The 26736-nt window shown below is 38.6% G+C and overlaps 1 protein-coding gene across 1 annotated transcript; it reads left to right on the top strand.

Annotated features, from left to right (window-relative positions):
* The first annotated feature begins 6410 nt into the window (after positions 1-6410).
* LOC128740765 (protein artichoke) lies at positions 6411-23251 on the top strand. The gene is made up of 7 exons (XM_053836331.1): positions 6411-6535; positions 11160-11320; positions 19633-19955; positions 20020-20469; positions 20527-22138; positions 22533-22755; positions 22819-23251. The coding sequence occupies exons 1-7, from the start codon at positions 6411-6413 to the stop codon at positions 23249-23251; spliced, it is 3327 nt and encodes a 1108-aa protein (XP_053692306.1).
* The last annotated feature ends 3485 nt before the right edge of the window (positions 23252-26736 follow it).

The following is a 26736-nucleotide window of genomic DNA, read 5'->3' as shown; positions in this document are numbered from 1 at the left end:
CAATTCTAGATAGAATTAACAAAAGGGCGAATGTCACAAATGTAAACAAAACGGGTGAGAGTTGTTTTTTGCTAGACCAGCATAGGAAAATCAACCCTCACTCGGTTGGTTTACGCATGTGACATTCGCTCTTTTGTTAATTCTATCTTCAATTGCCTTTTATACCTTAGGAGGGGTATGCAGCTGAAAAAAACGGTCGGCGGTAAAAGAGCCCGCTCTCGGTTTGTTCACATGTTGGATTTCCGCCCTATTGTAATGTCGGTCGTCAAATCCTAAATTTTCGTAAAATATTTTTTTATTCAAATTAGCATTTCAGTGTAGATGAAAAGTTAGGTAAAAGCAGATTACCTACTCTATTCGCGACTACGAAGTTAAGGTGCTGCCACCTGGATAAGTTTAGTATATGCGTGAATCAAAGGTAGGAATTTGTTAGAGTACAAAAAACAGAGAGATTTCGAACCATTCTTCACGCACACTTACATATGAGTACTTTCATGAGGGTAAAAGAGACCGTGTAGCTTCGTAGTCGCAAATAGTTTTACCAAGTTTTACCGCTGTCGGTTTATTCAGGCTGGCCATACGTTTTCATCATTTGATGGTACAATTTAGACCTATTTAGACGATGTATAAACATTGAATTATGCCAATTTTACCGTCATTTTCAAGATTGCGTTGGGTGCTTTTCTTGCGGTGTAAATGCATCAATCTACAATAATACGCCTAAAAAATTTGATGAATTCAAAATGGTGCCATGACTGTTATATCACGTGGTTGTATTGTTTACATTTATTTTGATCGATACAGCGATATTTATGGACTTTTAGCTGCTGGTGTTCAAATTTATTTTATTTTAGCTTGAAAATTTTTAATATTGGTTTCTTTTGTGATTCGTGAAAACAATTATGAATAACATTATTAATTTTTACAAAAAAAACCGTCCTATCGCCCTGTACCTCACCAGTAAGTTGTACCCACCAGTCGCCTTGATCGCTCGCGGATAGCTATATCGACCTTTTCGCAGGCTTAATGGCGGCTAGTGGATACACTCTACGAAAATGTTTATTTGCTTTTAGCAACTCCGCTCACGTACGCTTGATAATTCTACAACAACAATCAAGGGTGAAAATGTTAACTTGACGTGAATAAAGTTGCCAACGGCAAGCTAATATTTTCCGAAAGTTGTACCCACCAGCCACCATTACGCACGAGAAAAGGTGGATAGCAGCGCCGCCCAACCGAAACTCGAATATACGACGACTGGCTTGTTAGGCTAATGATTGGCGGTTAAAATTGTGATTTGTTCAAGAGTCTGAAAAACTATAAAAATCATTTTCTAATTTTTACCAAGAAATTATAAAAAAAATTGGTTCAGTAGTTCCTGAATTTTTAAAATTTTTCCAATAGATAAAGGTAAAACTTATGCGGACTTGGAATAAGTATCAACAGATATCAGTAGCATCTTTGACTCGAGCAGCAGCAGCACGTTCCTCACAATTGTGGAAGATTAGTGCCCACTGACAAGCGAATAAGCTGTTTTAATGAACTACTTTTTACTCTTCACTTAATACTCTTTATACTCTTCAATACTCTTTATGCGATAATTAAAAACTGTTGAGAATTTAAGCCTTCATAGAATACAACAAAAGGGTGATGACTGAAGTGCGAAGAAAAGACAGCGTAAAGAAGACGAAATGCGTTGAAATGAAGACGAAAAAGTAATGAAACATGACAAAAATTAGAAGAAAATTTTACGAAAAAACGACGAAAGACGACAAAAAAGACGAAAATACAACAAATAAAAAATACAACAGAAAAACGGAGAAACGACGACGAAAGACGATTAAAAGATGCAAAAAAGTAGATAAAACGACATCATGACAACGAAAAAGACGACAAACACGGCAAAAAGCAACTGAAAAAACAACAGAAATGCCAAAAACAGACGTCAAAAATTACGAACAGATGGCGAAAAGTGATGAAAAAATACGAAAAAGTGATGAAAAAACAAATGATGACATAACGCAAATGGAATACTGAAATTAAGAAGAAGAAATTTTTCCACGATTAAATTCCACTATTAATTTTATATCCGACAGATACGTATTTCGCTTATGACTTGCAAGCTGCATCAGGTCCAATTTTCAGTCCAAAAAAAACTAACTAAAAACACGAGAAAAGATGCATAAAAAGCGTCAGAAAATACAAGAAAAAGACAACATTTTTGTTGTCTCGACAACAAACAGGACCACGAAAAAATGACATTAAAGTGATAAAAATACAGTAAAAACCAACTGCAAAACGATAACAAAAGAAGACGATAAAAAGATTTCGTTATCTTTTTGAAAAGAACAATTGATTTGAATATGAAGAAAAGAGAACAAAATGACAACGAAACATTCCCAAAAATGGCAACAACCGTGAAAAAGCTACAAAAATTCCAAAAACAGACGTCAGAAAACAAGGAAACTGCGATGAAAAAAAATGACAAAAAACGTTGAAAAGATAACAAAAATATGACAAAAAGATGACGACTACAAAAAAAGGCAACAAAATTATCACAAAAAGACGATGAAAAAATAACACAGTAAGATGATATAAAAAAAGACAACATTATACAAAAGACACCAATATATATGAAAAAAGATTACTAAGGTGCTAAATCACAGCGAAAAGTTAACGGAAAGATGACGAAAAAGTGATAACAAGTAGACGATAAAAATAGATGAAAGATGACAAAAATATAATGAAATTACGTCGAAACAACGCCAAAGAAGCAACGAGACTGCCAAAAAAGACAGACAAAGCGACGAAAAGACTATAAATAGACGAAGATACGACAAAAAATGGCAAAACAGCGTCAAGAATTGCCGAGCAAACTATAGTGACTATAATGACGACAAAAAGATACCATCAAATTAAAACCGCCGCAGTAGTCGATTAAAATTACAAGAAATCGCTAAAAAGAGTGCAAAAGATTATGTAAAGATGCTAGAAAGCCAGATGTTAAAATGCATGAAAACGACTAACACGCTATCAGGCTTGTTATTTCCTCACTCATTGTGCAAAAAGTGCAACTTTTTTTGTTCAACACAATGAGCAGAACTGCTTTCAGAAATGAGAAATAAATCCACACAATGAGAAACAGACTAAACACAATGAGAAAAACTGACCCGCAGAAAAACTTCTTAATGCGCTCTTTAAATGAGCAACTTTCGGTTTTGCTCCCGGTCCTCTCGGTAGCTACAGCAGTAAACGTGGAAACAAAACAACCGGTGCGCGTACAGCAACTATAGACTCAGAGGCGTCAAGACAATCAAAAGTCGTTAAATTTTGAATCTTAGCGGAGAATTGCCTTTGTTTATAATGGGACTTCCCTGTTGGTGTGCGTCAAGAAGCAAATGTATGGGAATTCAAATGTTGCCATATCTAAATAACATTTTTCGCACTGTTACCGTTGTGACATGCCTAACCATATGATGCAGTTGCGTTCACGGGCAGCCAAACTCAACTGAATATACTAAATGTAAGAATCATGATTCAACTGCTTTAATGGATTAATATTTTTCTGATGGCAATGACCGCTACTGACAATCGTCGTTTTTTCTCAACGCACTACCCATGTTAAAATTTAAATGTTAAATCATACGTCAGTGCATCGCATCAACGTATTCAAAGTGTATTAACATTCTCCTCAATGAGTAGCACAGTGTGCGGTTGCTCATACAAGTGCGTTCAGCAAGAAAGAGCACAGTTAAAATGAAACGGAGCAGAATAAATCGCGTTGAAGACTGAGCACAGTTTGAATTTTTCTCTTCTCTTTTTTTCTTCTGAGGAGGTGCCATCCCTGCACGCTATATTATTATCAGTTTCTTTTAGTAAGTATAAAATAGTCTGTTATGCTTACTAGTTTGCTTTTATTCTCTTGTAGTCTATCTTTCGATAATGTTCAAGCACATTTTTTGTCCCTTTCTGTTTCTTTTCTATGAAGCCCGTTTCATAGTGTAGTTGCAGCTGCAGGTTTCCACAACCGTAGAAACTGTTTGAAAAACTTTTTCCAGATTATATTTTTTCGCGATTACTGGAAAAAATTAATCGCACAGGAGACTTAGTATCCATGAGCTCTGGCCATGGACATATTTTCATAAACTCCTGAGATCTTATGGCCCGATTTGTACGATAATCAAAAAACAGTAAAAACGCTGTGGAAGTAACATCAAAAACACATGACACATCGAAATATATCATCATCAATCCACAAAACCGACAAAACGTAAACCGATAAGATGAAGATTATAGAAAAACTTGTACCGCAATTATCTAATTAACAATACGAGAAAAATTTAATAGCCCTTTTCGTTAAATAAAATTGCGGATTATGAAATGTTTGTTGCACAGTCAAATCAGTATCCTATCATTTTGCTGTACTATTCAGGTACTTTGCCACTATTACCATGTACCATGCGTCTTCATAGACCCACATTTTGCTACAAATTTCAAGATATCTCAAAAAATTCCTCGTTTGACAGGACTACACTATGATGTATACGATTAAGCTCTAAATCTGTATAATCGAAAGTAATGTTTTCTCGTAAGCAAAAACTAATCGAGTCTTAATATAGTAAGCTAACAAAAATATTAAAAATATTGTTAGAAGCACACAAATAGATTTTGAAATGCCGGTTTTTGGGTAAACGACGATGAATTCTGAGTTATTTAGTTTACTATTTGCCAAATCTCAGTCAATTTCTCGTGCTAATTTGGTATTAAATTCAGCAAATACTAAAGACAACCTTCTACCAAATAAACTATGGTATGAAATAATATTCAACGCTCTTTATAAACCGCATCTGCACCAGTCAGAAGTCAAAACAATGTTGAACATGTAGGTACACAGAAGAAATGAATGATCGCGAGTTGATTGGGTGTATGGGTGATATTCGAACCGCAAAGGCACAGCACACCCACTTACGTGAACGATCACTACTGTTGCCTCTACTGTTGCCTCCCTCATTGCTGATGCACTGCAACTCTGTGAACAGCAGACCAAGAAACAAGCAAGAAACCAAACCCCAAACTGAAACCAGCTTTGGACTACTTCGTCTCAGTTACACTTTCACATTCGTCGCGATTAGTCGATCTTGCTGGAGTTGTGCAGACCGTGCAGTAACAGTGGACCCAACGGGAGTGAATGTTAGTGGGTGGGCATTACGACAGACACAGCCGAGCTCAGCAAAATTTTGTTTGGATTTATTAAAGCAAATATGTTATTAGAGTTGTACAATACCTACTGTATATGATGTTATGTTCTGCCTGAATCGATAAAAATATATTATTTCGAATGTCATTCCTCAGAAAACGGGGGCCATTAAACATTGTTTTCCAGTTTACCAGCCTAAATGAGCGAAATGGTATCATTGCCCGTTAGTAATTTGCCATCACTTAAAGAGCTTACAAAGGAGTTGAAACGTGTTTTGCTGAATTAATTATCCGCAATAGAGTGAACAAGTGAATTGCAAAATTATGTTGAAACGCCTGTGCTGATCTGCCAAGTGTACTGGTGGAAAAGTACAATCATTATTGAATAATTAGTGTGAAAAGAAGGATCAGTCAAATTGGAAAAGGAAAAAATGGTCTTAATAATACGTATTTTTCACCCGTTTGCTCTATCTACAGTTTCTTTGACTACTAGGCAAAGAGCCTAGTAGCCATGGATACTTACTTGATCGAGGCCAGCCGTGCGTTAAACGAGAGACTTAAATGTTAGTGGCGACGAACCTTTGGCAGGCAGGCTTTGCTTGAGATAAAAAGGCATGCGTCATTAAATTGGAGTAATCCATGTGGGGGTTGTGTTTGAAATCGTTACCATAATTCAAGCGACTCATTGAGCAAATGTGATGCTATGATATGATAAAAGTGTACATATTTGTGAAAAGTCGGGTCAAGGCCTTAACGTTAATTGACGCTGACGTTAGTTTAAGTTTCGGTTGACAGGTTTTTTTTACCCAGGTTGAGTAGTGTGAACTTGTTTTTTATAGCTGCGAAACGTGAGATAGCAACAGGCTATCATTTGAACTCTATTAGTTAACTGTCTTGTGTCTCTGTTGGAAAAATAAATAGAATGTAAACATAGCAAATGGTAATAAGTTATCCAACCGCCGTGGTGGCGCTTACGCTGAGAATCAAACCACTCCCCGGTCAGTATGATCTTGAAGGTCATACTGATTAATCGCATGAACGACGACAACGACTGTAATTCCTGTTTCGGGCACCGAACGAACAACGTATTGAATTGTGCTGGTAGCGCTGAGAACGTCACTCTAGGCAGTGAATGTGCGCTGCAGTAACCGCGTGGAAACTACTAGCAGTTGTATCAAAAGCGAAAGGAAATTCAGCAATTTCATCGTCCAACAATGAAACAACATATACTGGGAGGTAGCATGCTGAGATATGTAATTATATTCGCTCTCCTGTGTCTACTGCAAATCGCCACAGCGGAGTACATTCCACCAGGGCCAAAGTATACATGTCCGGAAAAGTAAGTACAACCTTCTATTTGCAAGAAAAAATGGCCATATTTATCATGAATTTTTCAAATTAATATACAACATATTAAAAAAAATTGAAAAATTCCAGCATTTCTGATTTTTGTAAAAATCTAAAATGAGATCTTTCTGAAGCATTAAGCTACCGCTGTTGTTAGTTAACCTTATAGATCTTATGACAGGCCTCCATAAAGTAATTCCTCAATCTAGCTCGGTCTAGGTCGGTACCCAGCCCAGACTTGCACTCCACCTGGTCTTGTCACCTTGCCAGCATTCTAGCAATATGCGCTGCCTAAGAAGTTCACCATTTGAACTCCGATTGTTCGCCCCCCCTTTTCTAACATTGTCCACGTTTCATGCCCGTAGCAGAAAACCATTCTAATTAGCGTTTTGTACAAGGTAGACTTTATACGTTGTCCTCTGTTGCCAGTTAACCAAGATACACGAACTCATCAATTACCTCAAACTCATCACCGTCGATTATCATGATACTGCCTATACGGACCCTGTCGCGCTCGGTTCTGTCCGCTAGCATACACATACTTCGTTTTAGACGTATTTATCTTCAACCCAAAACGTCTCTGCTTCGCTCCGAGCACTGGTTAGTCCTTCTTCAGCATTGTCCACATTTCTTAACCGTAAATCAGCGGTTCCCTAATGGGGTTTGGCGAACCTCTAGAGGTTTGTCAAAAGTATTAGGAGGTCTATTACTTTCTTTGATACTTTCTATGCGTTGAACATCAATAGGTGTTAGCAGAGAAAATAGAGATATTTTTACACATCAGTGCAAGTAAGATATGGATTAGTTTGGAGTTACTGTTGCATTCACCGGCAGAGCATCTGGGTTAACTTCCTAGCGGAGGTCGGAGTAACCAAAACAAGTAGCACGTCACGCCTATAATACGTCTCATTCTCTCATTAACCGCGTCAACACTGGCGCGCCGTTAGCTAAAATTGAAGCAGAAATGAAACGACCACGCAATGACGCAAATGTGCATCAGCTCTTTAGCAATATTCGGAAAACCGCGATATTTCCACGTCACGGTGATGCAGGACATATAAAAGTCCTTATGATATGGACTCTATCTGACTATGTAAAATCATGTTGCTCTGTATCACTCTCAAGGTCATAATCGGATCTAGGAGAAAATTGACGCTAGTCTTCGTAGTGGCCGATCATGCGTGACCCAAATTACGACACTCGGTAATCTCCAGTTTGGAACTCCATCGCCGATGTTAAATAGAAATAGGGATTCGGGAGCATAGAAGGAATTAGATCGGATATATCTTGAGGAGAGGAGCGAACAAAATTCATTGAATTCTCTTGTGACAGTTCACTCGATGAAGAATTTGAGCAGAAGCAGTTACTTACATTTTAAGTAAATGTCGAAAAACAGTATGCTCTTTTATGCTAGGACGCAGGATCCCCTTTCACCAATAGAGAACATTGAAAAACCAACCGCCAGAATTAGCTCTCGAGTTATAAGGAAATTTGTATTTCATTTGTATGGAAGCCCCCCCTTTTAAAGGGGAGACGAGTCATAATTGTCTTCTAAAGAGGGGAGGGGTCTCAATTTACTATAGAAAAAATTCTTGTCACCAAAAATATCCACATATCAAATTTTGTTTCATTTGTGTGATTAGTTCTCGAATTATGCAGAAATTTGTGTTTCATTTGTATGGGAGCCCTCCCCCTTAGTGGGGGGAGGGATCTCTAACCATCATAAAAACCTTCCCTGGCCCCAAAAACCGCTACATGCAAATTTTCCCGCCGATTGGTTCCGTAGTTTTCGATTCTATAAGGAACATCCCGACAGACAGACAGACAGAAATCCATTTTATATATAAGACTAGCTGACCCGACAAACTTCGTATTGCCACAAATTAAACTGTGTTGTACATAAATCGTGAATCTCGGAAGACCTTTGTCACAATCTCGAGTTTTGCAAGTTTCTGAGGAGTTCATGGGTGTTTTAATATACAAATTTTTCTCACAGTAAAGTAGAAAACAACTCCCCCCATTGCTTAGCCTGAAAAAATAAAGCGGATAGATTTAAATATGCGCCATGATTATATAACATTTCGCCGCATACCGTTTTGCGGAACACCACTTCTCAGTTGACCATAACGCGGAATATAGAGTTTCGCGGAATACCATTTCGCGAAAAATCTTACGTGGGAATGCGGGATGTACCATTTTGCGAAAAATGTTTTCTTGGAAAGTACCATTTCGCAGGGGTTATTCTCTCCTTACTCGCTGTCGCTCATTCGGACCCAACTGAAAGAAAGTAATAGAGGTCAGTAGACCTAGGAAAATAAATAAACCTAATTGATAGTTTTTGGTGATCTTGTTTTTGACTAATGTTTTATGGAAGAGTCTAAAATGTCTCGAATTCGATTAGTTTTTGAGTTACGCAAAAATTTCGCTTTTATTTGTATGAGAGTCCTTATACCCCTACCACAGGGGTGAGGCGACTAAAACCATCATACAAAAAATTCCTGCCTCCAAAACCCCCCACGTGCCAAATTTGGTTCCATTTGGTTGATTAGTTCTCTAGTTATTAGAAAATTTGTACATATTTTATTTGTACGGGAGCGTCCCTTTTTATGGGGGGAGGGGATATAACTTACCTCCTGAAGAGGGGAGCATAGAAAAAGAATTTGCCTCCCAAACACCCACATGCCAAGTTTAGTTTCATTTGCTTGATTAGTTCTAAAGTTATGAGAAAATTTGTATTTTATTTGTATGGGAGACCCCCCCCCCACCCCTCTTAAAAACGGGAGGGGTCCTAATTCATCATAGAAAAAATTCTTGTAGTAGTAAGTAGTAAGAGGGAAATCCACCATCATTTCAAGGACTTGCCAGTGTATGTGGGTAGACTTACAGTAGATCCAAATTTGATTATCAAATGAATATCACACTAATGCTGTTATAGAAGGACCAAAAGGGGTTTGGCGGACCCACAAGCAGAGACACTTGTGCGCATTCCGGGGTTTTAAGATTTTCCTTCCAACATTAGGATCCTTCCATGTAATAATCAATTTCGCTGCACCAGCTTTAACCCACGTGATGGCTTGTTTGTGAGAAGAAGAACTTGGCATAACTGTTTCAGACCTTAAGGACTCCGGTTGGCAATCCACTCCATCATCCAGCCTTCCACAATTATGCTGTTCATAACAATGATAACAATTATAATATAATATATAGTAAGGTTATAATAATATTCTGGTCAAAGTTCAATGTCATACCTTCATGTTTGAGTTTTACCTACATCCCGTTAAGTAATTCCCCGTTTTGTAGTCCTCTCATCTTTCCTGTCCTCGCCATAGATATCTCCTCTCCACTTGAGCTAGCACTAATCTACAAAAAAAAACCGGAAATCCCTTGCCGGTTTTCGTTTGGCTTGTTGTTGCAGTATGCAGATGTTATTATGTTCTCGTTTGTACCGATATTATCAATATTTTGTATGTATTTGGTAATTTGGTAATTTTCAATAATATAAAAAAAATACATGTGATTGAAGGTGAATTTGATATGGATATTCTGCTCACCAGTACCGCTGATCCAATATGGTTATTAAATATTTCATCATAGAAAAAATTCTTGTCTCCAAAAACCCCCACATGCCAAATTTGATTCCATTTGATGGATTAGTTCTCGAGTTATGAGGAAATTGGTTTTTCATGTGTATAGGAGCCCCCCTCCTAAAGTTGGGAGGAGTCCTAATTCACCATAAAAAAGAGTCTTGAAACCTTCACATGCCAAATTTGGTTCCATTTGTTTGATTAGTTCTGGAGTTATGAGGAAATTTGTATTTCATTTGTATAGAAGCCCCCCCCCCCTCTTAAAGGGGAGAAGAGTCATAATTCTAAAGAGGGGAGGGGTCTCAATTTACCATAGAGTAAATTCTTGTCACCAAAAACACCCACATGCCAAATTTTGTTCTATTTGCTCGATTAGTTCTCGAGTTATGCAGAAATTTGTGTCTCATTTGTATGGGAGCCCCCCCTCTTAGTCGGGGGAGGGGTCTCTAACCATCATTAAAACCTTTCCTGGCCCCAAAAACCTCTACATGCAAATTTTCACGCTGATTGGTTCAGTGGTTTTTGATTCTATAAGGAACATTCCGACAGACAGACAGACAGAAATCCATTTTTATATATAAGATTTATCGAATGATTACACCACCAACACCAATTAGTAATAATTTCACAATTGCTTTAAGTGATTTCAGTGAAATTTATTTTTGGCGTGGACAAAATATGTGTAGTAAATCAAAGCGACCAACGTGGTGTGCGATAAAGTTGAGACAAGTGTTAAACAGAGGTGTGTATCTGTTTTAGGTACGTTAGTGGTTTATTCTATTGTATATTGCATGCAGTTTGAATATTTCTAAAGTATCCCTAAGAAACCCGGGTCGACGTTACTAATGGCATGTATTAATATTATGTAACAGCAGACCGATTATTTGACAATAGAAACAAAACATATAAAAAAGTCACAGGGGGGCGATTTTTGTTACACTTTTCTTTCTTTAAGAAACGCTGAATTCAAAGCTTTGTGTATATAAATAACTCACCTCGTCAATTGCAACAAAATTTGTTTCCTTTTTTCAGGGCGAAATTGCTGTACCCCTGCGTTTGCACACGTGGAACAGACGATGGCATCTACGTTGACTGCGAGAACTCCAATCTGGCCAGCTTGTCGGTGGCTTTCATCAACCTAGCCAGCCTGAACGTGCCGGTAGAGGAGTTGCACATAAAACGCTGCAAAATACGTAAGTATACAGTCAGTCGGCAGCATAGCAATTCGCACGAAGGAAAATCTATGTAGGTCTCCCGCTTATTTCGAAAACTCTCTTGAGTTATCGTTTTGTTTCGTCTTTGATTTCACATGTGCTGTTGTGTCCAAGTGGTTTTGCTTATTGTGCTGTTTGCCGATTGTTACATTTGGCAATTCCCTCCAACCGGCTCCTCCGTTGATGTCGTATTTTCCTTGTTGTTTTAAATTAGTTTGGTCATGTAGAATTGGCGAATGTTCGCAATTTTTTTCATTGTGGCAATGCTGAAAGTTTCGAGAGAATTTCTTCGCACCATTTTTGATTGGCAATATTATGTTTTATTCTCATTTCACTATCACTACGGATGACAGTATGTATATGCAAATTGATGTATGAAAGAAGCTCTTCTCATCAATAACATTTGTTAGTTAGATATTTACTTTCCGTTTTCTTAGAAATATTATTTATATGGTTTCATTTGAATGAACCTGAATGGAATAGGAACGAAATATGATCGAGCTTTCACTGAATTCCATGTAGGAACAATGGTTGATACCGGATCGACGCTTTTCCTTGTTTCACTCTGCTTCATGCTACAAATATGTCAAACAAGACCACGCTCATGAAAATATTTTCGGCAGAAAGCAAAACTGAGGAAAATAACATAGCACATGGCAATAACCTGTTACCGTATTTGCATCGGAGCTCTCATTTTTGGTCATTTGGTAAACAAAAAAACTAATTAATCCGATTGATGGTAAAAGAGGCTTTTGTTATATTGTTTAATTCTGCCGTTATTCCTACTAAGATACTAATGGAAACTTTCCTACAGATCTTTTTTGAACCGTATACAAATCGGCACACACGTGAGCAGATAGCTTTCATTCATTCATAGATTTGAGCTGCATGCTTTCCAAAACAAGAGCAAAATATTAATACCCACTACTCAACTGATCATTCCAGTAATGATTAAATTAATCATTAATGACAAGTCAAAAGTAATTTCAATTACTAGATTATCTCATCGCTACTATTTGAAGCAACGGCTATACCATTCAGATTTTTTTTAATTACATCGAACCGGAAAGCAGGTTTACCTTCTCGTACGGAACGGTTGTTATTGTAAATTTCCATAAATCGACGGCGGAAAATTGTTGAGGCTTTCGCTTCATGTAAGCACAGCGTTGAAAAAAGGCCATACCTCACGTCGCGTCGGTCGGCGTCAGTTACCGGCGCGGCCCCGGTAACTAAATCGTCTAAGCATGGTTTTGAATTTGAAAGTATCTACCTATAACATGCATTATATCAAATCGATTTAGGAATGGTCACTTTTACGGTTTACATAACAACATACACAACGTGCTAATTTGAATGATGAGTTTCCTTCGTGCTCTGTGATGCCAAGGCGAAGTGAATGCAAAGCCGAATGGCAGCCGCGTTCAACACTATATTATTCATGATGGTTATTGATCTAGTTTTTTCTAATTCACCGTAAATGCACAAAAGTGTTCGGAATCCGGTAATGAGCGAAACTATTATGGGTGACTTTTGAACTAGAACAGTCGAAACTACCTTTTATGTCAGCTGCTCCATTGATGAATGTGATAATTAAACTACATTTTTTAATATGTTTGCAGTATGAAAATGAACTTGTGCGTAAACATGAAAATGTGTAAGCTTTCATCATTTTTAGTTTAAAGGATGAATGCATGTTATGCTAATGTTGATGGTAAACTTTAACATAACTGCAAAAACTGTACAATTGTTTTTTTTTATTTCGCTCGACTTGTTGCAAGTGAACGCCTACATTTTTTTAATTCGAGTCCATGGTTCCTGCGTAGTCTACTGGCTGGTCACATTCCATCGCTGAATCGTACAGCAATTAACCACACCTGACGAGCTCGGAAAATGTGCAAGCAAAAAATGTCTGGGTAATGTTGAGGCAAGCTGACTGCTGAAATGGCGATGAAACTCAATATTACACATTAACTGTTTTAATAGTGCGCTCATAGAATCATGATGGATACTGTTACATTGGCTGAAATAGGAAGATTGGAGCTAAAATTGTTCGAGGCCACACACTGCTTAAACGGTGTGTGTCGAATGCATTGAATGTGAGCGTTATGTGTATTGTTTAAACGATCGTTTAATATTAATGTGCTTGAGCGATATCAACGAGAACTATACTACTTACCACAGTATAAATAAAACATTAATCTAAGGTTTCTGAATAAACTTTTTGGGATTCATTTAAAAATAAGTAGAAAAAAAATTCCACAACATGATGTTTCTTATCTAAGCAACATGCTTTCTATTTTTTGTCAATCAAAATACCCTTCCAATAATATTCGTGCTAAAACGTTCACTATTTTTTGGGTTGACGCCTTACGCCTCAATCGATTCTGAATGTGAACTACTTTCCAAAATTTGTGCTATTTCATAAAACGCGTGCGCTATGTTGACGATTAGACTACCGCCATCCGGGGTGAGATTGTGCCACGGGGGTGAGATTGTGCCAAAAACCAAAAATGTTTATTTGTGAAAATTTATTATATCTATAGAAACTGGTGACCTAAATTCAAAATGATGATGAATATAACATATTTATTCATAACATAGAATGGAACACAGGTAATATTAGCAAGCTATTTAGCCTAAACAGGGTTTCAAAGTGCGCGATCAAAAATACGCGGAAATAACGGTTGTAAAAAATGTCCCGCATAAACCAACTCAAACAAGAAATCGGATCAACTTGCTATCTTGAAGGTATATAAACTCATCATTTATAATGTATTGAAAGGTTATTATGCGTTGGATAAGTTTTGATTACGAAAATAATATTTTTCGAAACTTTGTACTTTTCGAGCTTCACGGGGGTGAGATTGTGCCAAGCCATAATGATCGATCCAATTTGTGGATTTCACATACACAACAAAAACACGTCAGTATACACCAGCACACTCACATTCTTTACTATTGAGCACAATATTTTGACAGATTAGATTGCATCATCCATTTTGGAGCAAACAGCATAATATGTCTGCTAAATAATTTTTACTTTTTCTCTGGAAATTTCAGATACTTTGAATAAACACTCTAATATAAGACGAATATGTTATACCATGTATAAACTGTCAGTTTTAAGGAAGGGGGAAGGGGATGGGATAGGCCACATGTTCTGCGGCCGCGGGTTATCGAATGAAGTAATGGTTACTTTTGTTAAATGATCAAAAAGGTATGCCCCCTTAGGATACACCCCTTCATATATCTCCCCCTTGATAACCCTAGAAACGCTACTGGCTATATAAAGGCTGTCCATTGACTACGAACCCATTTTTAGTTATTTCAGACCTCTCCGGGTTATTTTCGTTCATACTTTTTACATGATGCGTTGTTTTTGACCGACTCCCTGTCCCTAATAGTCCACTTAGTTCATGGATGGCCCCATATGAACTACTTTATACTGATATTTATGTGTATTGTTTATAAACATGGTAATGTTCACTGATTAGGTTTTTAGCCTAACTTTATGTTTTTGGCACAATGTCACCCCCTAGAAGGGGTGAGATTGTGCCAAAGTTCATGCACTTCAAGTTAAATTAGGTTTCATTGTAACTAAACCATCTCTACGGTAGTTGTTAATTGAGCAATTTAGTATATATTGACAGGTTTGAAATCAACTTAGTTTCTAAATTGTGTATATACTGAGCTAAAGAACAAAAATATATGCTTTTTTGGCACAATCTCGCCCCGGATGACGGTATCTGAAATGTTAGGCTTGTCCTAATAGCGCACATACAGTGGCGTAAAATAATATGATCTAAATCTTGTCCATCAAATAGCCAGGTCCAAAATGTCAAATAACACGATCGCCGAAGAAGGCCACAGCGTCATATTGCTGAGCTAAAACTCTTCAGAATCAATATCATCGATGTTTTGATACCAGAAATCATTGATCATTTATACTATAAATGTAGCTCACTGATTGCGATGTTGGTTCCTTTCTCGTTTAAAAAAACGGATCAATAATGCCATTGGCAAGTGAAGCATCTGCATGTTAAATTTAGAATATTAAAATATCAGATAAACAAAAATTTGAAGATAATGTAACAATGTACCTATTTTATCGGAATCGCATCAAACGCTTTTCATCAAGTTCTGTTCAGTCTTCTCAGAAAAACTCAATTCGATATCATCGGCCAAGTGTTTGTATACTTTCTGCCCAAGGGCGTAGCCAGAATTTTTTCTTAGGGTGGGTTTACAAAAAAAAATCTGACATAGCCTAACCTTGAGGAGTTTATTCAGGAAATGGAGAATTGTTTGCAATCGAAAGCTATTTTGGTTTCTTCATATCACAAAAAAAAACAAGTTGAAATGAAAGAAGTTTGAAATTGCGCTTTCTAGTTGGCATCGTGGTACGTTGTATATTCAAATCTCGGCTGGGAGAGACTAGGATCGAGTCCCTTTGAAGCGCGGCAAGAGTCGAGACGAATTGACAGCTAATCTTGCCTGCTTTTCAGCATCTCCCTTGAGAAAACGATCCGGCGAGCAAAATCGAAACGAGAGACTCAATTTTCAGTGACGGTAGAAAACTTCTTAGCTACGTTGATGACTTTGGTATTGTATGCCGAAACTTCGCAACGGTAGAGGCCATCTGCGCTAGACTGAAAGTGGAGGCTAGTAGGGTTGGGTGTTAATGTGTCGCAGACCTAATCAGGGCCGGCGCTAGCCAATTTGTCGCTCCACGCAAATTCTTAAAATGGCGCCCCCAGAACAAATGAAAAACAGCCAGGGTTGCCGTGTGCAGACATTTTACTACCTACACACTCGCAAACGCACAGTCTCGTAGCGTCCTTCTGCATAACTACTCACGAGGCAAACAATTCGGGAGCAGCCAGCTGCCCGTGAGGGCTACCGGCACACTGGGATACAGATTTTGCATTACTTTTTGTTTTCTTCTTCATCTTACGCCCTCGATTCTACACGCGGTTGGGAGTGCTAGCCCTCGCGAGTGATCGGTATCAGTTGCTCAGGCTGAGATGACGTGCGAAAGTGATGCCCGTAGCTGTTAGCTAAATACACACTCGCAAAAGTCGTTGAAGTGCATGAATAAACAAGAGCGGGAGTCCGAAAGGAATGCTTATGCAGGCGTGTTCATTAACACGAGTGCGCGTGTGTGAGAAAATTAGCCCACACAACTGCGGGCTTCGCAACACTGGTCACAGTCAACCGCCATTTCTTATGAATAATTGTCGGTTTCTTGAAACCCATTATTACAATGATAAGCCTTCAAAAACGAAAAAGTTCGGTTCATATTTCCTGTTACTTCAGAAACTTCGTCCTCATACCTTGCTACTTCATCGAAGATGAATCGGCTGCTTGCGGATTCTGAAGAGATTCGAAAATTTCTCCCGAAATTTTCTAAATAATTAAACATCAAATAATGTTAATGCCACTTTCCCACCACGTTTATCTGAATGTTTTGATTGTTGTGTTTTGTTGCGAATAGATTTTCATCAGGAGAAGGTGGAGCGCAAATGTAAAGCGAAGAATGGCGTAGACGTATGAACCATGCACTGCAGGCACTACCTGGAATGTTTCTCAAAGTACAAAGTACAAAGTACACAAGTGTCGAAAGTTGGGAGAGTACGATAGATTGGTCCCGTCGCAAGAATACCGGATGACCGTGCTGTGAATTTTCTCTCTTCTGGACCTTCATCGGCCTTAACGGCCCCATCACGTACGCATATATTGGGTTGGAAACGAATAAAAAGTTGGCGGGTCATTAAGGTCGAGCGACAAGCTCAACATCTTCTTTTACCTGCTTGATTCGTGGCGCTCATACGCAGGCGAGAGTGTTGACCGAACATGAATTCACCAACATTTTCGGTTCACCAACATGAGAGCTTTTAGGAATAGACAGACCCAACTTACTAGAGGGCTCGACCAGGTTGAAGCCGATTTGTTTGTGTCGAAATGCTCAACGAATTGGCGGCAAATAGCCCAGGACCCAATACAACAGAGAGAAACTCTAGATACATCACTTGTCATCCCGGCTTTATGGTGCTAAATGAAAAAGAAGAATGTTTTATATTAACCACTTCTCTATTTAATGCTACAGTTTTTTTAAATGTAGGCGCCTCTCGGAGTGGTGCTCCAAGCAGCTGCTTATTTTGCTCAAGGGAAGCGCCGGCCCTGGACCTAATACATGATTGGTACAGGCTCAAAGAGAGGAACGTGCACTTTTCGTGGACGGTAATCATTGGCAGTGATGAACCAGAAATGAAAGATGAGTTTGTATATTTGGGATCGCTGGTGGCCGCAAATCACACAAATAAGGAGCTCTTGCCACGCATTCAAGCATGAAATCGACTCTACTTTGCCTTTCGCAAAACGCTACCATCCGCTAGCAAACGATAGCCACCGTACGATACTGATAAAGTACACAGCCCTTATTAGACCGGTAGTTTTTATGGATTTAACGATGCTCACGGAGGACATGCCCGCCCTTGCGAACGATATTTGACGGAGCAAAAACTGGAAACCAAGAGCGGCGGAGGTACACTAGAATCTCTGACAACGTCCATTCATTTTACGTGATTTCCTTTTGCATCAACATTTTTACGTCCGAAATTCGTATCATCGTCCTCTCGTTTTACGTCTAAAACTTTAATTGACGTCCTCGTTTTTTACGACCGATTTTTTTTATGTTCTCCAATAGTGGACGTAAAACGAGACTTGACTGTATATGAATCACGAGCAGCAGACACTACTTGGGGTAATTACCATCGAACATCTTGTGAAAGTCGGCAAGCTACGGTGGACCAGACAGTCATAAGGAAAACCGTTATATTTAACACCTCCACGGGCACCCAGAAAAGAGGGACCCAACGTGCGAGATGGCTCAACTGGGTCTTGCGACTTGCGCCTTCTAAGATCCTGGAAAATAGGCGATGCGTAACCCAAGAAGCAAAAACAAATTTTCTTCTGAGGAGGGGGGAGGTTTGAATTTCAAAAATATATGCGGAAACCGATGGCGTATGGCGTCAAAAAACTGTTTAGGCCGTTATCTGAAAATCTTTTAGTTAAATAAAGTTACGACAACGGAAAGTATTATCTACATGTAGCCTTCCTTTTGCAAAATATTAGAAGATAATGTAATATATATAAATGAGACTGTTATGTGACTAGTGACAGTACACGGCCAATGTATGCACTTTGCGCTGTGAATTGCCTCCATGAAAATTATACGAATGGAGCTGCATGGTTATTGACATCAAAGTTAATTCGTTTTCTTCTGGAAGCATGGATCCCTATTCTCACAATCACCTCACCTAAATTTTTTAGGTGAGAGCCCAATTTTCGATTCTCTGAGTCACTTAGGCGACTCCGCTCATCTGGATGACTGTACAAATCCAATGGGGAGCTGTTAGGTGAAGTGATGGTGGCTGCCAGAATAAGACGCGTGAGGTGAATAAGGTGACTGTGAGAATAGAGCCATGATTACTCACCACAATGCCCAACAAACAGGCTACAAATTTTAGAATCTAAAATTTCTTTCAAATAAATTTTACCAGGGCTTCATCTAACTTCAACTAATTTTATTTGAAGCCCTAAAAAAACAATGAAAAATTATACTTTGTATTATAAAATAACTCTATCAAAGCATAAACTCATATTTATTGACAACGTGCTAACGTTTTACAGAATCATAGTTACTGTCGTAACGAACAAGCGTTATCTACTATTTTTTATAGCATTTAAAATCCCCACATCTAAGCCATTACAGCTCGATGTTGGATAATAGTGTACGTTTCACGATATTGTTTCCTCATCATTAATCGCTGCACATTTCAAAAACTCACTGTTAACCACGCATCATAGAGGTTAATTGATTTGCGCAAGCGCAAAGAGGCCAGTATCAACGATGCGTACCGAGATTTCCCAAAATCGTATGAGGAAACAATGTTGTTCCGATTCACTTTTTCCTCTCCACATTGCTGCATCGCGCGTTGCATATTTAGTGAAAATCAATACGAACCGCCCCATGGCTTTATGTTCGATGTTTGTCTGTCTATACATCCACGTGTTAAGTAAACCGAATTCAAGTTCAAGGCTTTTTTCCTTCCCCTGGTGAATGGTAAACGTTTTTTTTTTGTGTTTTATTTCATATCCTCATATCCGCATGATCGAAACGCCGGCGCTATTCACTTGCTGAACGGCCGGTTTTTTTTATACTAGCTAATGAGTAAATACTAATATTTTGCCTTTTCTATCCATGCGTGTGGTTTTTATTTCCTCCACATCAGAGAACCTCTTTGGAACTTTACTGCACAAGCTTAGCGTGAAGCGGCTGTACCTCCACGATACACCCATAGCCACTATCAGTGACCATGTATTCTACGGCATCAACGATACATTGCTGGAATTGCATCTGATGCGAAGCGAGCTGACTGCTTTCCCGGCCGATGCACTAAAAGTATTGGGTCTACTCAAGGTACTCAACGTTGATGGACACAGGATTGAAAACTTACCGAAAGGCGTCTTCGCCGGCATGTCATTCGACGGTTCATTGGAGAAGTTTCACTTCGTCAATGGACTACTGACCGATATAGGAGCGGATGTTTTTATGGTAAGTAATCTAAAATGTTTTTTGTTTAATAAGAAGTAACGTAAATAATTCCAACTTTTTTTAGTCGTTTAAAAAGATCAAAACTTTAGATATTCACGGCAATCAGTTGGTGACTTTGAAGAAAGGACAATTCAAAGGTCTCCGAGAAGCAGAGATTTTGGATCTCAGCTACAATAATCTGACGAAGCTGGATGCTTCCCATGTATCGGATTTGACTAAAATGACGTGGATCAACGTATCACATAATGCCCTTTCGGAGATTACGAGAGGAACCTTCGCCCGTAATGCTGTATTGAGAGTTCTAAATATGGCACACAATAACATAAAGAAAATTGATGCCAACACGTTCCGTGGAATGAGGTTCTTAAGAAGGTTATACCTAAATGACAACATGATTAGTGATGTTGGACGGGGGACCTTCGGTTCAGTGACTAGAATCGGTACTATCGATCTGGCTCGAAACCGAATCAAGAAAGTAGACTATCAGATGTTTTCCCAGCTGAACTATGTTGAGGTGAGTAGATGATGCGCTATCAATTTTCGTTAAATTAATTGCTTTTTCACCTTTCAGATCCTAAATATAGCTGAAAATGAAATAACAGAAATACAAAAGGATGCATTCAAAGATCTCTATCTAACGCACATAAACATTTCCCACAATCGATTGGAAACCATCGAACCGAAATCGTTCATCAACTGTGCCAATATGACGGTTCTTGACTTGTCCCATAATCTAATCAAAAGCATCCCACGTACAGCATTCGACGAAACGACGTACGCTTCCGAGTGGCTTCTTACGCACAATCTACTGACCAACATGAGCCAAATTCCATTGGCTAACATGACTGGTCTAAGGGTGCTCAACGTTTCCTATAATAACATAGTGGAGATACCGAAAAACACGTTTCCTAAACTCTACGAACTGCATACGATCGATGCGTCGCACAACAACATCTCATTTATTTACAATGCCGTATTTCAAAATTTGTTCTCGCTGAGGATTTTAAATCTGAGCAACAATGCAATGGAGAAAATCGGCCCTTCCACCTTTGGAACCCTACCAACCCTGCTCGAGATGGATCTGAGCCACAACTCTTTGAAGGACATCACCCGGGGAGCGTTAGCTAAAACCAGCGGACTTCGTTTTCTAACGATGACTCACAACAAACTGGAACGAATTTTCCAGATTCCAATTTCGTTGAACCATTTAAATTTGGCTCATAATGAAATTAGTGAAATTCCGGACAAAACTTGGCCTACAATGAATGCGCTGCTTTCAATAGACCTAAGCTACAATAAGCTGCAGAACAATCTAGAACGAGGTAGCTTCGCTGGCTTATTAACTTTGCAAAAATTGAACCTGGAGGCTAATGAAATCTCAGAAATACCCCGTGATAGTTTAGGGGATCTCGGAACGCTACAATATTTGCTTCTGAAGGATAATAATATTACCAGTCTGCCGAAGGCAGCATTAGGCAATCTTCCAATTCTTTTCGAGTTACAAATAATGAATAACGGATTGAATAGTATTAGCGCTAAGGCATTCGACGGACTTCTGCAGCTACTAACACTGAACATGTCCAACAATCTGTTGAGTTCGATTCCAAATGACGCTTTACTAGGGCTGGTATCCCTCAGGAAACTGGATTTATCACATAACATGCTCAGCAGCTTGGACAACAAAACCAACGGAGTGCTGGACAACTGTCTCAGCTTGGAGGAAATCAATCTCAGCCATAATCGGTTCAGTTTCCTCACCAAGAAGACGTTCCCCTCCGATCCGTACATTCCGTATCGATTGCGCAGTGTTGATCTCAGTTACAATACTATGGCAATCATTACGCATGATCTGAAATTTGGCATGAAAACCGTTACGGATCTTAACCTTTCCCACAACAATATCAAGGATATTCGGCGAGGTGTGCTGGGAAATCTAACTTCCCTCCAAACGTTGGATTTGTCTTACAACGAAGTAATCAAACTGGAAAACGATGTGTTCAATATGGCTGAAAACTTTTCCAAACTGGTGCTACATCACAACCGTATCTGGAACGTATCGTACGACAGTTTGCTCAAGCTTAAGCACTTGACTCTACTGGATCTGCGGGCTAATCAGATTCCTAGGTTCGAAACCGAACTAGTTAGCAGAATGAAATCAACTAACCTGACTGTGTTGTTTGAGGGTAAGTATGTTATATGTAAATACCTAGTATTATGAGGTCGTGAAACAATCAATATATAGTTCATTGCACGATGGCGTCATTTCTGTCAAATAACAATTTTGGGTAGTTTGTTTATATGCACATACAATTAGTCATTTCCACCGGTTTCAATTCGAGTGTTTGTGAAGGTTTACTCTGTCAATTATCTGAGAGGCTGCAACAGGATGATCTTATTTAAATTTCTATCATCATGTAAACAAGCCACACACGATTGTCAAAAACATGAAAATAATACAAAAAATATTTAGTTTCATCCTCTTTTTTCATCCTTATCAATTTTTTTTTGGAAATATGTCAACTTACAAATTGGTATAGATATTTCTTACTTACATTATATTCTATCAATTCAAAATAGACAACCCGTTGCTGTGCGATTGCTACATCAGACCATTGTATAACTACCTGAAAAGACTACCCTCGATTCCCGAAATTTATCAACAAATTCGCTGCTCTGAGCCTACCGCAACTGCTGGACAGCATCTGTACACTGTAGCTGATGAGCTTCTCTCCTGCGTTCCAGCATCGGATAAAGATATCTACAAACATCTTCCGGAACTGCGATTCCGTGAAGTGTCCTAGTAAGCCCAAATCAAGCCTCAAGCCACATTTTAACACCAATCTAATCCTTTGGTTTCCCACAGCTTCCGGGGTCAACTGATTGTTCACTGGTACGTCACCTCAACCAACGACATTGGGGACTTTTACGTGTATGTTCGCGACCAGCAGAACAACATCATTTACGAACGGGTCGTATCCTACAGTAGTCGTCTCGCAACCATCAACGGACGGGACATCGCTGGAAACGGGCTGTCCTCGCTGGAGCTGTGCGTCCTGGCCAAGAGCAGCAACGAAGAGATTAACTTTCTCGATTCGCAATGCGTTCAGCTACCGGAGGATTTCGAAGCTGTCAAGCTGAAGTACAACGAGAACTACAACTACAAACTGGCGCTTAGTTTGACGGGCGGTCGAAACGGACGGTCTAGTAGCTGTGATAATGCTGTAAATAGTATAATTTTGCTAATAAGTGTATTCGTTGGAAGAATGTTATCGAGTTATTATTGTTCGAGCAGTTAGTATAGATCTTCGATGAGATGTCATGTTCAATACTGTACCATTGCTTTAGTAACGTTAATAAAGTATTTATTAAAAACTGAAACCATAAGTAGTGATGCTAGTTGGGAGAAGCAGCGGGCCGTGAAAGGATCAATAGAGTTGAGTTCTAGTTCGAAACAATCATGGCGTTGTTATGTATGTTCTCGAATAAACTCTTCACCTTGAATGTTTGGTTGGTAATATTTTGTCACTTAGAAATACAACAGAATGTCACAGTTTATTATTCAATAACAACACGGAATAACTAACGTATATAAAATTGAAACCTACGTTTATTAGCGTGTACAGATTTTTTTTACAGCGTCATTAATTGATTTGCGACAGCCATGGCGAAAACAGTCGAGTAACTTTGCTCGATGCTTTCCTCCTTAGTGTGGGAGATATATTTGAAGGCATTGCTTATCTTCCTGACGGGGGACATGAATTACCTGCTTCCTTGCCTGTCGTTGCCGTTCAGCGTCAAGTAGGTCTCGTCGTGCATTATGATCACGACGTCACGCTTCGCAGGAAAGATGTTTTTCACCAGCATTTTCAGCCGCTTTCTCTGGGTGATTGTCTGTTGCTCAAACGCGGCCGGTCTATGTCTGGTCTGACACTTACCATGGCCATTTTGCCCAAGTACTTCACCACTTGGTCGATTGCTCTGATCTCCTGAGCCAAGGCGCGGAACGATGAGGACACCTCTTCAGCTTCTGCATAACACTGGTCAACCGATCTCCGGTAGAACAGCACCGTCGGACGGCGGAAACCAGACTTCCGTTCGACGCTCTTACCTTTCTCCAGAAGTGAAAGGATGTTGTAAATTCCAAATCGGTCTATATCCGGTGAACACGAAGTTGCATACTATCTCCAATTTTTTCGCTCTAAGGTGAAGCTGACAGTACGAACAAAGCATCGAGCGTAGTTGCTTGACTGTATTCGCCATGGCTGCCGCAAATTAACTGATAACGCTGTCATTCTTTCTAAACACACTTGATAAACATAGGGTTGAACGAAAATTTATCCCATTGAATTATTGTGCTTTCTAGCAATTTTACGAGTTTTACGCAAATTATTATTTGAACATCAATTATCCTGTACTCAACAATACAATGAAGATACGCTTGCCAAACAAAGGGTTGTAGGGTAAGGTGGTGCAGAATGCACCGCTTAAGCAAAACATCATTTTGCAAAGCAACGGCGTGTTTGTTTCACGTTTTTCAACTTCTAGAAGACTTTGGGATCTTTTTTACACTTACTCCTGGTGAAATTTCCTAACAAAAACCAGTATTTTTTGTTATTTTTGACGATGTTTGGCAAGAGTCAAAACCATTATGTGAGGCAGAACGCCAAAGTCCGTGGACAAAATGCACCAAGTTTGTCCAGCTATGCGTTAAACGCAACCAAAAAAAATACCATTCAATCACGTGTTGTATAAACTCCTAAAACTAGGCTGCCGCAATGGCGGAAGCGTTCGTTATAGCGTTTGTTGCATACGCTTGTTTGCTGGGATACAATGGGTTCATATCTCAACATAATTAGCAATAAAATTTTATCATCTACTTTTCTCCAACTGATGTATGATGAAATATTGTAAGTTAAACAATGTACAATTAGGTTTAAGGCAAATTCTAAGTCCTATACAATACATAATATTGCTACATTTTCAATAAATAATCCGAAACAAAAGATGTACTGCACATTAAAAATATTTTATAACTGTTCGATCCCGCTGTGATGCATTCTACCCCTGTTTTGAATTTTGAAGTTTTTTGCAATTTATGTGAAAAACATGCCTAGTTAATGCCGTTTTTGTGATGAATCATCGAGTATGACAGTATATCAATTAGATAGACTATATTTATTATGAAATTTGCATACCGACTAGTGGTAAAAGCTTAAGAGAAAACCGTGATTTCTTACATGTGGAATGAGATCGCGGATAATCGCTTGATTTTATTGGATGTAGCTATGTTTGATGCTTTTTCATTCTACACAATTATGAATTAGCGTGTTTTACACCAAAATAAAATGCGCATTCATAATTTTACCAAATAGTTTTTAAGTTCCGCGTTTTTAAGCAATTAATAGCATGGGCCATACTACCTCCCGGTGCGTTTTGGACAGTCTTACCCTACAGAGGGATCAAATTGAAGATAAATAGAGACGTCAAATTGCTAAATTGCAAATGTGTGTGTGAGACGCAAAAAAAAACTACGCTAATAATTCTCGCGTGGGGCTCTGAGAAGGTGGATTTTCCGCAATATCTTTTGTAGTTTTTTGCATCGCCTGTCAAAATTAGTCCGCTTTTTAACACATAGGTTATCAAGAAAGCGTGTGATGTTTCAAATGAAATATGAGTTTAACTAGTAACTAATCATGAGTTCATGCGCATTTAAGGTTACTGAATACTAATATTTTCAAAATTTTCAAAGCGAGTTTGCGAAATTACAATAGATAAGAGCGATCGACGTTAGATGAATTCAACAAGTTCTAATTGCTTTAATGTTCCACAAACTCAAATGCAAATACATAAACTCAAATGGGGCCTTCAAAGATACCGTCGGAAAATTTTTAATTTTCCAGAATCAGAAGTGCCATTTCATTTTTGCTTTGGAATTTTTGTACTAACGTCGTCATTTTATTATGTTAGTTTGTCAGGATTTGATTCGTAGTATAATCAAGAGTGAACAAAAGCAAAACAAAACGGTACAAATAAAACTAAAAATAAACTAACTCCTACAGAAAAAGAAATAGCGGATGTCGATGGCTTTGAGATAAGTGTGACCACCAATTCCCACTTCAGATGATCTGACTGCTTAGGTTGAAACCTTAGCCGATGGCAGTAAAAATCTATATAGGCTGTACCCTCGATTTTGCGAAGAACTAAAACCGACGGCACTATTCCATTTATTTTTACTAAGTTGATATCCTAGAGAAAGTCGACTCTGCGGGAAGCCAATGATTGGTACAAATATAAAATTCTCATATGTACTAGAAATAATACATATGATATCGATGTATTAAAGTAAAATCTTGGCACTTGCATTATGATTATGTTTAGAACTAAATGATAATTATGACTTCTGATTTCTGTTTAGAAGTTCCTGACAGTTCCCAAGCTTGAGCTGCTAGTAATCCTAATTGGGATTGAACATAAAAGATGAACGATCTCTTTTACAATCAGTCATGCATCGAGAACTATGGGTACAAATATTATTTCGTGAAAAACATAGAAATTTGACCCAAACCCTATATTTAAACATGTCCGGGACCGAATAGTGCTCACAGATAAATTAACTATTCGATAAGAAATAGTGGTTTTGCATGATTTTCCGTCGTCAGAAAATGATCTAATCACAATCTTGTAGACTATCTCCACATCAATTGTCGTAAAAGATCGTCACAAATATGATGATTGATTTAAATCAACTGTATCAAAATTTAAATTCTTAAAATTTTCTTAA

The sequence above is a fragment of the Sabethes cyaneus genome, chromosome 3, assembly GCF_943734655.1.
Source record: "Sabethes cyaneus chromosome 3, idSabCyanKW18_F2, whole genome shotgun sequence".
NCBI classification, from domain to species: domain Eukaryota; kingdom Metazoa; phylum Arthropoda; class Insecta; order Diptera; family Culicidae; genus Sabethes; species Sabethes cyaneus.
The sequence above is the reverse complement of the archived record's forward strand: the minus strand, read 5'-3'. Positions and strand labels throughout refer to the sequence as shown.